Source organism: Sturnus vulgaris, chromosome 1 (assembly GCF_052056855.1).
Source record: "Sturnus vulgaris isolate bStuVul1 chromosome 1, bStuVul1.hap1, whole genome shotgun sequence".
Taxonomy (NCBI): domain Eukaryota; kingdom Metazoa; phylum Chordata; class Aves; order Passeriformes; family Sturnidae; genus Sturnus; species Sturnus vulgaris.
Genome location: NC_142243.1, coordinates 92,086,140 through 92,099,688, shown reverse-complemented (window position 1 = coordinate 92,099,688; position 13,549 = coordinate 92,086,140). Strand labels below are relative to the sequence as shown.

General features: G+C 38.6%; 1 protein-coding gene across 1 annotated transcript in view; it reads left to right on the top strand.

Moving 5' to 3' along the window:
- The window catches only part of MOCOS (molybdenum cofactor sulfurase), a 203,937-nt gene that overhangs the window by 178,335 nt on the left and 12,053 nt on the right, over positions 1-13,549 (top strand). Inside the window, exons 9-12 of the mRNA XM_014880500.2 lie at positions 372-534; positions 6,841-6,922; positions 11,038-11,162; positions 11,745-11,850. Coding sequence (XP_014735986.2) covers positions 372-534; positions 6,841-6,922; positions 11,038-11,162; positions 11,745-11,850 — 476 coding nt within the window. The remainder of the gene's footprint in view (positions 1-371; positions 535-6,840; positions 6,923-11,037; positions 11,163-11,744; positions 11,851-13,549) is intronic.

Sequence of the window (13,549 nt, the reverse complement as noted above, 5' to 3'; positions counted from 1 at the left end):
TTGCTGTGCTTTGTAAGTTAAATGAAAATTTCTGGGGAAATAGGTCCTAAAAATGGATGAGTATAAAACTGAAGACAGTTTTCAGAGTGTTTTGGAGATTGTTTATTCTTATAGCTCTGTTAAACTGTATGATAATATGTAACAACTTAGGGTAATTTGATTTTTTGGTCAGATTTGTGCAGTGATATCTTTATCTTTGATTTACAATTAAGGTTTCTCTTATAAAAAGCTGACATTAGCTTGCATAAGTTTTCCTGACTTCAATGAGTTTCATTAATGGATTATTTTCCCCCTCTTCTCTTTTCAGCATGAATCTATTAATGCAGCTAACATTTTCTAAACTTTTGTACCCCCTCCTAATGCTTTCCCAGGTTACAGAATGGCCAGTAGGAAACCAGGGTTTGCTCTATGACCGAAACTGGATGGTTGTAAACCAGAATGGAGTCTGCATGACTCAGAAGCAGGAGCCAAGGTTGTGTCTTGTGAATCCCTCAATTGATCTGAAGCAAAAAATTATGGTCGTTCAGGCAGAAGGTTAGTAAACAATATCCTTTCCTTCCCTTCTTTGTTGGTGTCAGACTTCTAGGCAGGGACACCTGCATGCTCCCACCAAACTACTGAATGCTGTGCATGCTTACTTGTGACTTTAGGGACAAGTTCTGTGCCAGCTGTGGACAATGAAAGCCCAACCTGTTATATACAGCTCTGAGGGGCTTCCTAACTCATTGTTAGGGTAGACAGAGAGCAGATAGTGACTCCCTATGTGCAATCATAAAGTGAATACTCCAGGATGGAGTAAAGAACAGACAGACGTGGAAATTTCCTGACTAGTATCTCTCTGTAGCATGAAGTCCCATAGCTGAAGGGATTGTTAATGCTGCAAAGGTAAAATAATAGAAGTCTAACATTAAACACCCTGGCCAAAAACCTTCCCATTTTGTATATCTCTTCCTCCTTCCATCCGTGGGATTAGAGGGGTAGAATCTTCAGTGGAAATTCGTATGAATTAAAATAAGAACCAGACATTATTGAACTCAATTAAATACTTGCACTAGCAGGCAAATATTTCATGATGTTTGAGCTTCCTGGAAATTACCAGAATCCTTTTTATCCGCTGCTGAGAGAAAAAAAATAGAAAAAAGTATGTCAAGTGTTACAGAAAGCCCTTTGATACTCAGGGGTGAAAAATATTTGTTTCTGTTACAGTGTCATTGCCACTGAACACTGGAACAGGTTTGAATTCCACAGAAGTCATTACTAATGCTGAGTTTGCATATGTCTGAATGATGTTCATCATTTCCCTGGGGCCCAACATTTACTCAGCCCGTATGTCTTAACCATTAATAATATATGTGTCCACATTTTCAGCAGCTAGAGCAAAACAAGGGAACCTGTCTTCAGATTTTTCACCTTTTATGATAAATCCATGTAAGTGGATCTGTAACCATAGCCTCCTTTCTGCGTGTACATTACAGTTGTTGTGATCTCCAATTGTCTGAGCACTCTCCATAGAATTAAATCTGATTCATTTATGCTTTTTGTCTGAAATAGGTTTCTCAAACGTACTTTTTTTAATACTTCCACTAATCATGTGCTATTATCTGTGTTTCCAATCCCAAACACAATCTACTGTCTTCTTAGAGATTTCAGACTTGCTCACTGGCACATACACTGCTGCTTTCCCCTCTTTCCTCCATACTATTTCTTTGAAAATCTATCATTAATTCATTTCAATTCTATATGGAGCACCGTGCACCTCAGATTTCTGTAGTACAGTTGCACAGACAGCCTTCTCTCACAACTTTTAAATTACCAAGTTCTTCAGAACTAATTATTTCTAGATGTTTATTTCCTTGCCATCTCTCTTCCTTTCTGACCATTCTGAGTCTCTTCTTAATTTCTTTTCCATGCTATCACTTATCAGACAAGTGCATACCCATTAGTATGTTCACCTGTCAATAGTACCTGTCAGTAACACCTGACATACTTCAGGGAGTCAGGAGGAAGTTTTCTCAGACAAAAATGACAGTCAAGGCACCCATTTCATACTGAGATTTACAATCTCTTGCCATAGTGCCACGGTGAAATTTGCCTTTAAATTCTACATTTTACTGTGTGTCATTTTGGAGTTTTCACTGTCATTTGCCTTCCTTCCAATGAAAGTGAGAACCATTTCCACAGAAGTGATTGTCCAAGTCTATTGATAATTTTTCTACCCAAAAGTAATTGATCAGTGTACTCTAAGAGGAATGTCATTGCCATTTATTTACAGCCTGCTTTGGTACAGCCAGCGTGTAAGAATGGAGTAACTTTATTCTTTGTATAATGACTCTAGCTACCAAAGTCCTAGCCCATGAGGTGATATGGGCCCTCTTTTCTAGTAGTCTTGCTGTTTTTAACTCTCATGGTGTTTTTGCAACCTGTGGCATTTTTTTTTAATTCTTGACAGTGAGATAATGGCTCTCTTCTCCTTGGGGAGTCTATTCCAGAGCTTACTGCTCCTGAGATGGCACAATGATGGGAGCATATACAAACCAGCAGGGTAAGACTGAGCAGATAAATCTGTAGGAAGTTGTTCCAATATTTATTATGTTTTCTTTCTTCTTACCTGCAGTCTAAATCCATTATTTGTTTGTTGGTGTTAAATTTTTAATTTTTTTCTTTTATCCCTTCACAAACATGGGTCAGTATTATATCTTTCACTTAAATCATTTCACGGCAGACAAATTTATTTTAGTAAATTGACTCTTTCCTTGAAAATCCCACATTAATTCCTGTTGCTTTTGTCACCACTCCTCCAGCCTGTCCGTAGCTGGTTGCAAATGTAGGACCTGAAGAGGAATGCTGCATGTGAGCAGTGATCACTGTGGTGGGGAGCAGTGGAGCTCAGTTGAGCCAGTCTAGTTTTTCTGAAGCTCAGAACCTTCACTACCTGTGTCGGTGGCTGATGTTATTTCAGACCCATAGCGTTGGGTTCCTGGGATATTTTTTTCTCTTGTCTTATATTTACATATATATATGTACACAAACAATGGGACGAGCCTGCTGGAGCAGCTGTCTCTGAGCCTTTATTCCACCACAATCATCAGTCTCATTTTACAGAACCAAGCAAGGGAGATGGAAACGGCTTCACCCACAAAATCAGAGGAAGTTCTCTTTGTTACAAAGTCTTTTAACAACTTTCTAGCCAATAGCATAATATTAAGAGCTGACAAGTGTTTGCTCTAGCCAATTAATAAAACATGTACATCTTGCTTTGAACAATGCTTGCTTGTAATAGCTTAAAAGAATGGTTAAATCTTCATTATTGAGCTTACATATTTCTACTATCTTGCTTAACATATTTTCCTGAGGCCTATCTCTGCACATTTCATAGCCTATTGTTTCTTGTCCTTGTATCTTCAGCATTCTTGCATTTCTCCATCCTGACATTTGCTTTCACACAGCTTTCTGAGAGTTTTATACATTTTCTATTTCCCACGCCATAGCTTTTGGTCTGCAGCCCCCTCCAGGTCTCTTCCTGCTTTGCTCCTTCATCCACATGGAAGGCCACCCACCCAAACTGCCTTTCCTCAGCCACAGCAGCATGCATCTTTCCAAGATGAGTTTTGTTCCCTCCATCTCTCCTCGCCCTGCCCTCACAGTCCCCGTGCTGAGTTTCTCTGTTATTTCTATTTCTGCAGTGTCCTTGCTTTGGTGGCTGTGCAGACCCAGCTGATGGGTGACAAGTGCAGTCTGGCCAGCTGCCCTGGGCATGGAGCTGTACCCACTGTGTTGTCTCTGCCAGCCCCGCTGCTCTCTGCTGCAAGCAGGCTGTGGCATCTCCACCCCAAGCATGCTTTGCTGGCTGGAGGCGCCTCTGTCCCTCCAAAACAGAGAGCCTAAGGCAACTGTGCTGCTGGAAAAGGGGTCTGGTGGGTGCCTGAAGCCCAGTGGCCCGAATCCCACGTAGCTGAAGTACACAGCATCTTTTAAGAGCGTTTTGCTCTTACACCATTAGATTATGGTGAAGACTTTATCTGTGCCACTTTTAAAACATAATGAGTCTGTTCTCTCTTCCCCTCCAGGCACATGCTTTCCTCTCTCTCTAGAACTTTTCATTAGCAGAAAATTTGTTTATGGCGATTTTATTGCAATGTGGCTTAATATCCTCTGTCTTCTCTGTCCAAGAAAAATTTGTCAGCATGATTTAGTGTGACTTTAACTACTTTAATACCTTTTGTTGAATTCTCTATGCTCTGAGACACCCTTTCAGGGTTGTTCTTTAACCCCTGCATGTTGTGTGGCTCCGTAGCCCCAGGTGTGGAAACCTGCTGTGTGAGCGACCCAGCTGTGCAATCCTGCCACCGCTGTGGGTAGCAAGGGTGGCACAGTGTGGCTCTACACAAGGCCAAAGCTGCCTGAAGGCTTGGGATCCTTGCCTGGCATGCCTGCAAAATCAGTTGGCTTGCATGGCAGCTGGGGAGCTCCAGGTATTTCCTGGATCTCTAACGAAGGAGTTAAGTGAGAGCAGAGGGAGAGGAAGGGCTTGTGCATACTGTCTCACTGGCGTACTTTTCTTCAGCAGAGGGAGTGAGATTTTAATTTTGAGAAACTGTTTATTAATTTTGTCAGAATTATTTTCTTAGGTTATGTGATTGTTAACGGATATTTCCTGTTTTGTTTACTGTTAAGAGTGTAACAAAGCCTTGCCATCACAGACCCCACTTTGAGAAAATCAGTGCACCTAACTCTAAATCAGCTCCCATGGAGAGAAAAAACTATTTGTGTCTTGACTGAAGTTATTAGAGGTTTGGCTCTCAATAACTTGAAGGTGGGCAGGAGCAAGTGCCTTCATTTCCAGAAATCCTATTACTTGAATGAGAATCAAATGAAATCTCCTTGTCCTCCTCCATCAAATGCGTAGGAGCACAGATTGCATTGCACTTGTTCCTGACCTACACAAATGTGTAGCCAAACAGAATTTGGCTGAGAATACATTTCTGGAAAAGACTAATTTCTCTCTTTCCATTTTAGCTGACAATCAGCATTACTTTGGCAAGTTGGGCATTAGTTTGCCACTGCACAGTGGGAGAAATTCTGAGTGTCGAGGAGGCACTTTAAAATATAGGAGTAGAAAGATGCTAGCAAAACTGAGCAGCTAATTGCACTTTCTGGAGTTTATTGTGCCTTCAAATAGTCATGTGTTACTGCCAATAAAAATAATGGGAATTAAGTGCATACACTGATGAAAGAATATACATGAATGGTTCATATTTCAGGCTATTGAAATAACAGATCTCTAATTTTCCTCATTGACTGAAAATAGGAGCTATAACTATAGGATTTTTTTATATTAATACTGTGAGCACATCTGTGTATTTTATTATCAAGCAAATGACCATGGAGAATGACAGCTTTTACATTTTAGTAACTGGCAATATTCTACTTTATTTTTTTTGCCTTAAAGATAGAATAAAATTGTAATTAACAATGTTTAACTGACCTAAACATCACTGTAAGATGTGTGCTATTCAATAAAAATGTGATACAGCTGCTGGTGTATAAAAGCCTTTTTAAAGACCTGAAATTCTATTTTAAGAAATTTTGTGAGTATGCCTTTCTTTGAAAATTTTTGAAAGATGCAGCAGTTAAGAGTGCATCCAGGATGAAATATTTCAAACTCTTTTTTTCCAGAAGGAATTATGCCAATGTTTAATTGTTTCAAAGTCCAAGACTTCTAGTCAATAAGATGATAACATTGGCTTTTTTTTTAGGTTGTTACAGGGTAGTTCAAAGCATTTATTACATGTAATATTTTCATAAATAAACCCAACTTCTCCCTCTCTGTCTTCACTTATGGCGTATACTAACATAATTAATCAAAGGAGAAGTAGACCACTTTCTATTTTGTAAAACATGCATGAAACAGATAAGCCAACTTGATTTCACCATATCACAGAGCTGCTAGAGCATGATTCTTAGTTGCTTTACAATATTATATAATATCAAAATGTGTGGTTATAATTCTGGGAAATGAGGGGGACGGTGGTGGTGTCAGAGTCTTGGTTGATATATGTTGCAGTGTAATGGAAAAGCTGGATTCATTGCAGCCACACAGTAAAAACATTTTGTTTTTCATTTAAGATTATTGTTTTCAATTAACAGAAAGAAAAGTAGTATAGCTTTTCTTTTTTCATGCTAGTAAAGTACAGTATCCTTTCCATCTCCTTGGCTCGTTCTGTTCAAGATGACAAAAATGTGGGAGAAGTTAAGATAGATCATTACCAGGGAATCCTCAGCTGGTTTAAACTTGGAGATGGATAGATGGGAATAATTGTCTCATTCACAGTTTTCCATACATTTTGTCTTTAAATTATTGTAGTTTTATCTCACAATATATATTTTTTTGAACAGACTGTGTCTCTTTTTTTCTTCTCCCCTCCTCCGTCTTTCAGATCACTCAGTCCCTCTACTCCAACATGACAGTGCTTAACATCATCTCCTGATTTGTCAGAGGAACCATCCTTTCAACAGAAAGCGTGGCTGAGGCTGTAATTCTGTGCCAGTTTTGTTGCCTGAGATAAACAGAGAAGGAAGTTACACAAAGCTGAAATTGTGTATTTTTTAAATATGCTTTGGGTACCAAGGTCATCTACAGCCTTTCCGTTTTGTTTTATCATTTGGAGCCACCTGCCGGCAGAGAATATAATTCTAGAGAAAAGAAAAAAGATTTTTTAATTTGCTGTTTGTGAGGCTGCTGTGACTGTGAAAAGAAGCAAAAAAAGGAACTTTTTACATGACCCTATCATTCTTCACAATTTTTTTTATTTAAATATGACTTGCTCTCTGCCCACCTAGGCATGGACCCAATATCTGTCCCACTAGAAGCCAATACTGGAAAAGAAGCTGTGATCTGTGAGAGTAAAGTCTGTTCACACAGGTAAGTGAGAGCAGAGAGGTACTGAAGCTTAAAATCACTGTAGTGACACTCAGGATGTGAACAGCTGTGCACACAGACAGAAGTCCTTGAAAAAGTGGTGGAAAGCAATGAATGATTAGTGGACCAGGAGAGTGGTCCTATTTAAATAAGTAAGTTGGCATGCTCGGCATGTCTGATAGAAAACAGTAAGTTTTTTAAAAAAAATTTAAAAGGAGAGGAAGGACAGTACAGTAAACTGACGTAGTCCTCACTTGAATGGATGAGATCTTTTTTTTTTACTTGCTCCAAGCATGAGAAAAGGAGGTGGTCTCCCCACTTACCTCCAAATGCCAACTGGGGATAGCAGCAGGACTTCATTTCCCACGTTTAATAGGGATGATACTGGCAGCTTTGCCCATTTCATACTACATGGATTTAAAATTGCTAGAACTTTCTAAAGTTATAAACAGCTTTCCATATTTACAACCCTTTTTAATTTTGTTTTGACCACCGATGTTGTTCAATGTACCCTTAACAATCTTGACTGCCGGTAAGTTAAATAACATTAATTCTAATCAAGAGACATACCACTTCAGTGAATATAACATTATGAATACATTTATTTCCTATCCATAATAAAGTGTTTATTCATCATATTTTCTAAGAACTTCCTGCAGTCTCATTACGTTTTCTGAGTGGCAGTGTATCAAGTGCCTTCCTAACGTACATTTGTATTATCTACTATGTTTCTTTTCAATGAGTCTCTTGATAAGTCCAACTAAAATTGCCACTTAAAGATTTATGTCTTCCTTTCACCGAGGTATACTAATTCTTTGTAACCTTCTACATTTACTTCTCTGAGTAACACATAAACAAACCAACAGAAGACCTGGCAATTTCCCCATGGAGCCATGCAGAAAATTATCTTCTCCTTCTTTTCTACTAGCTATTCAGATGATAAAGAGGATCTTTTCCTCAGAAGTGTATTTTTCTCAGGTAGTGGAATCCACCCAAGAGTCATTTGTTTTAACCATCTGTCCCACTTCCCTTAGTGTTGACTCATCCCTAGCCTCCCCATGGCAAGCCCATCTATTACAAGCTGTAAAACAGCCTGAGTTATCTATCTCTCTGTGCATAAAATTTGTTGCCATACTGTTTATTGTAGCTTCTCTTTCATGTAACTGACTGTGTAATTTTTATCATATCAAATTGGAAGTTTTCATGGAAAGCTTCTTAGAGTTCTGTGAAGGAAGGACAGAATGAGTAAGAAAGAGTTTATGAAAGCCAATTGCATGGAGTGGACTGTGACTAGCAAATAAACAAGACAGGAAGTGAGGCAGGATGAGTGAACTATTATGAGGCTCTGAAACTGCTCAGAGATCCAATAGAAATTGATGCCAGTTTCCAGTGCTTCAGCAGAGGAGCCTCCAGGGCCAAAAATAATGAGAAAAGCAGTGCTTTGCAAGAGGACAGAAGGTGATTTGTTGTCTGGGGTATTTTCTGAAAAGTGTCTAAGGTGAGCAGTAGGACCAAAAGCTTTTGTTAGAAGGCTTCTATTTGGAAGAAACGCCTCGTGAATGTATTCTCTATTTATTAATTCTGTGCTCTGATGCTGTTATTTCATCCAGTTCTGTTGGCTTACTCTGAATTTAGACTGAGATAACTGACAAAAGTACATGATGTAGAATCTGCAAGCAGTCATATGAGGAAGTTTAATTTCGCTGCAGCCACGGAAGTTTAATGAGCCCAAATTTCCCTTCTGAAGCAATTCATCAGCATTAGCCTTCATCCCAGCAGGGGCTGTCCATCAGCATGTGCTGCTGACATCAGAGGGACATGGCTTTCTGATGCAATGTCTAACAGTGACATAAATGATGAAAGTAGAGGCTAATGTTGATAGGATTGATGTTGTAGAAGACCCTAAATGATCAAGGTTGCTGCTTTACTGAAATAAGCAGGGACATAGCCTCCCTTTTGACAGGTTGCAATATCAAAGAGATCAAGGGAAGTGTAGCAGTGGTAGAAGACAAAGGTGTAGTTAAGAACAAGGTGAACTGAGCCCGTTGTATTATATCCCGTGGGATCAATATTCAGACTTCATCTGTCCTTGTTTCTTGTTCTGTAAATTACCCTGCTAGAGGGACCAGTTGTAACGCACTGAAGCTAAATGACATAATAGAAAGATGAGTGGGAAACTCAAGGCAAACAGCAAGTGAAATCAGAGAGAAATAGGTTCTCCTTTATAAATTGCCTGACATGTGCCAAAGGAAACGTAATGCTGACAGATGTAAAGTTATACTCCACAAAAATAAGCACAAGCAGAAAACTAGTAGAATTGAGCTACAACAGAATGACTTTGACTAAGACCTTGAAGAGATTATGGTACTGTTTCAGAAAATGGTATGACAGTAAGGGAAAGCAATTTGAAAGCACATGTTTTGGAATACAAAAACTACACCTTGATATTTGATGAAATACAAAGAATGATATGAGTCTCTAACTCAGCCACTGTGACTCAATAAGTGTATAAAAAGAGGGCAAAATTTTCCTCCTGATTTATACAGTATTAATTTCCAACAGGCTGCTAGAGGCAATTGGCTCAGGAAGGATTTTAAACATCCATAGTACCTCTGTGAATGTGGAAACAAATATTGGAGGAATTTGTTTCACCTGCACTGTTATCATGGAAGATTCATGTGTTCTCATTAACAGCCTTCTCCCTAACACAGTGGTGAGCAAGGGTGCAGTTCAGACTGCGAAATCTCATGTGGTCACTCACCTTTTGGCCTCTTTCCTGACACAGTGCCTGCATCTCATACCAGAACACCATTCCAGTTCTAGGGCATCACTGGATAGATGCAGCTGTGGTTGACATCGGCCCACTCTGAGTGGGGAGAGGGATGCAGAGCTGCACCATAATTCAAAATACAGAACAAGTGCTGAAGAGATACCTGATCCATGTAGGATTATAAAATCTCCTTGGTTTCTGTTCTGCTGGCTTTGTACCTGTGTAATTCAGTTGAACCCTACAGAGCATTTTGTAAAGCCAAGCCACTTCCTCTCAATCCTGAGGCTTAGCACCTTTTGCTGTGACAAACAAGCTGTCTTCTTGTTTCACAAAGCAGATGGTTTCCTTGCAGATCGACTTCTTTGGCTGGGTAGGACATAAAGGTGAGCATAGGAACATAACTACTTCACTTTCCTTGCTACAGGAATCCTCCCTAGATCAGCATAAGAATTCACATTCCTCTTATATTTAAAGTTAGGTCTCACTTAAATCTCTTTATGTAGTCAGTAGAGTTGAACATTCTCACAATGAGAGTCATCCCATCCCTATAGATTGGAGCTACTTACTTCTTCCCGTTATCTGTGAGTGAAACCCAGACAACTGATTTAAACTAGATGTCTGGATTTTGAAAGATTGACATTAAGTTTACTCAGGGCTGAGGAATCTAATGTCAAATGGATCGATTAACAGTGGTCTGATCTGTGGCATTCTTGGATTGAGAGAGGTGATTTCAAAGACCCTCTAAGAAATATTTCATCCAGGTAAAGAAGGCAATTCTATTGCCAGCTTGCATAACTCACTAGATATTTTACAAGTAATGGAAATCATCTTTAGAGAGATACTTGGCCTCTGTTAGTGGAGCCATGTTTTAATGTGAAATGTCTGTACTAACATGAATTAAATTAGAGAAGTACCTGATGGGATCATTAAAAATTGCACACAGCAGAGCAATCTTAAATTGAACTCAGATCATTCCTCTCTGTTTTTAGTGAAAAGTACAGACCAGAGTGTGAGTACTTCATAATACTGTATTGTAATATTGTTATATGGGCAACCACTTACTGTACTTCAGAGTCAGTGTCTTCAGTGTTATGATTAGTCCTCTATTCCACAGTAATTTTCTGTACTAAACTAAATTAGATCTTGTGAAAGTTGACTTCAAGAGAAATGGAGTAAAATTGAGGAAATGGAGAGTTAGAGTCATGCAGAGCCTCATATCAGACATTCGTCAGACAATATGGATTCTGTACTTTGTATTGAAGGAAGCAGAATAAACATCTTCACAATTTGACTTCTGTTTTGCAAATTAATGTTTGGACAATCAAATTTAAACTTCCTCTCTTAATAGGGTAAAAACGTATGACTGTGGGGAAAGAATTGCTGGCTGGCTCTCTACGTTTCTTGGTCGTCCATGCCGCTTGATAAGACAAAGTTCAGACGTGAAAAGCAAGTCACGTCAGAAAAATACGAAAGGTATGTTGTCATTCTTAAAAATATTTGTGATTCCTCATGCAAACATCAGGCTTGTGGACTTCACACTGAGTATATAGGTACCGTGATAAAGGCTGAAAGAGTTATCCAGTATTGATCTAGTTGTTATGTTTATACCCAAACTGACTTTTTGCTGCCCTTCTACTTGTTAAATTTGAAAATGTGCAGATGCATCAGTATGGGGGGAAGTTATCATCATGACCATGATTTTGTCTAGAAACTCAAAGATCATTTGGAAAAATGATCATGAAAAATCTAAGAATCAAAGAATTTATTCAGAGACTAAATTTCATTATAAAAATAATTGAAAGAGCATTGAAAATGCATAGATGTTGATCTTGTAAACTATTTTACAAATTTGGTAAAATCTCAATCCTATCTCAGTTTCTAACTGCATTGGATCATTATCATTTGCAGGTTTAAGGGCATCCTTGGAATATTTCCTTAGTGCCTGGAACTAAATGAATAAACTAGTAATAAGAATAAGTAAGAGGTCAAAGGATAGATGAGGTGAAATTACTCATTTTTATGATCATTTTCGAATGTTGGATTGCTTTTTTTTAGGTCTGTCATCTGCTACAAACATCTCACTCTCTCTTGTGAATGAAGCACAATACCTCCTGATAAATGTAGCGAGCATTCTGCAGCTGAAAGAACACATTTCTGCAAGGTAAGATGCTTCTGTCTGCAAATGTCTCTCAGTGATCTTGGATTCCAGAATCTTGCCATAAGATACCAATATAGGTGGTTTATGCGGAAATTTAGAGATAGTTACTTTTCAACATTCAAAAACTGTATACCTATTAAACTGCTATAACTGCTAATTATTTTATGATTTCTGAAAATTTGGATTAAACACATGAGCATCATCTGTCTACCAATCATCTTTAGGAAAATTTAAATGAAATTTTTGTCAAATGATTTGGTGGAAAGATATTATTGAGAACCAGCCAACTTCTGTTTGTCAGAAGAACAAGGATAAATATGTTTCATCAACATAAATTGTCTGGCAGGTAAAAATATAAAGTCTGACTACTGCCTGAACTATTTCTCTCCCATGGGAATTATTAAAATTTAGAGTAAATATACACAACAGAAATACTCTGAAAGTGTTTTCAGGACTGGAATAATTTTATTTATTAATTTAATTTGGCTTTACTTATACAAAAGTAGGAGATAGAAGCAGCAAATGAAATGCTGAGTCAGACCATAGTTCAAAGATAACAAACCCATTACCAACCAAATCTTCGTATACTGACTACAGGAAATTTTTGTTTCTTGAATATAACTAGGAGAGGTTCAAATTCTCCAAAAAATCTTCCCTCAAGGGGTCCATTTTGTCTGTGCATCCCACACCACCAGCATTTGTCTCTGAGCCCCCTTTTCCTATCTCTCAAAACTTCTCTCTTGCTTCTTCCTGGAGTCATCTTCTCTCCTCTTAGTCAACCACAAAACACATCCCCTGTGTTGAAAACTCCTGCATTGAGTAGAAGAGGAATATATATATCTAAATGTCTGCAGGGGGATGTGTATATAGCTTCAGGATTTAAAACCACTGACTGGATGAAGCATCACTAAGACCACTGGAGCTTGCATTGTCTGAGGACTTTTCTTCTTTAGGAGATGATAGTTGGGCAATTTTAGAATATCATGGGAAAATATGTGTAGAAAAGGTTTGAACCAGTCCATCTCTCAGTGTTTTGACTACCCTTTCTCAGTGACAATTAGTGCTTTCTCGTGAAGCTTGACTGGCTGGGTTACATCTCCTTGGGAAGGCACTTCTTGCAGAGATCCCTTCCTCAGAACGGGCTTTTTCCATGACAAGACTCTGTGAGGAGCCTTCCAGATACGGGATTTAAGTGCAAAGATGAAGAGTAAGAAGCAGCAACTGGGGACCAAGGAGAACAAGGAACTTCAGTAAAACATTCAACATCAGATGATACTCTGATTTTATGCCTAATATCTTCCAGCACAGCTAGGCTTGTAATCTCACTTTCCTCAAAGGAAACTCCAGATGTGACTGGAGCTGCAATGGTGACTGAGAAGCATCTTCTTCCCACTCTGGAGCATGAGTTGAAAGTGTCTTCCCTTCCATGCGTTTTGCCATGCAGTGCCTTCTCCAGGTGCTGGAGAAATAAATTCAGATACACAGCATCCTCATTCTGCACTGCTACTAAATTATGGTGTATGAACTTTCCAAATATTGAACTATCCAATGTACTTTCAAGAGCTGCACTTAGGGATCTTTATCAAATATTGGAGGGTTTTTAGAAAGTATTATTTAGCTTCTTGGCATGAGAGTTTGTTTTTGCTTAATGGAAACTCGCTAAGTTTTACCAAACAATTTCAATTTTCAATTAAGTTTTTGT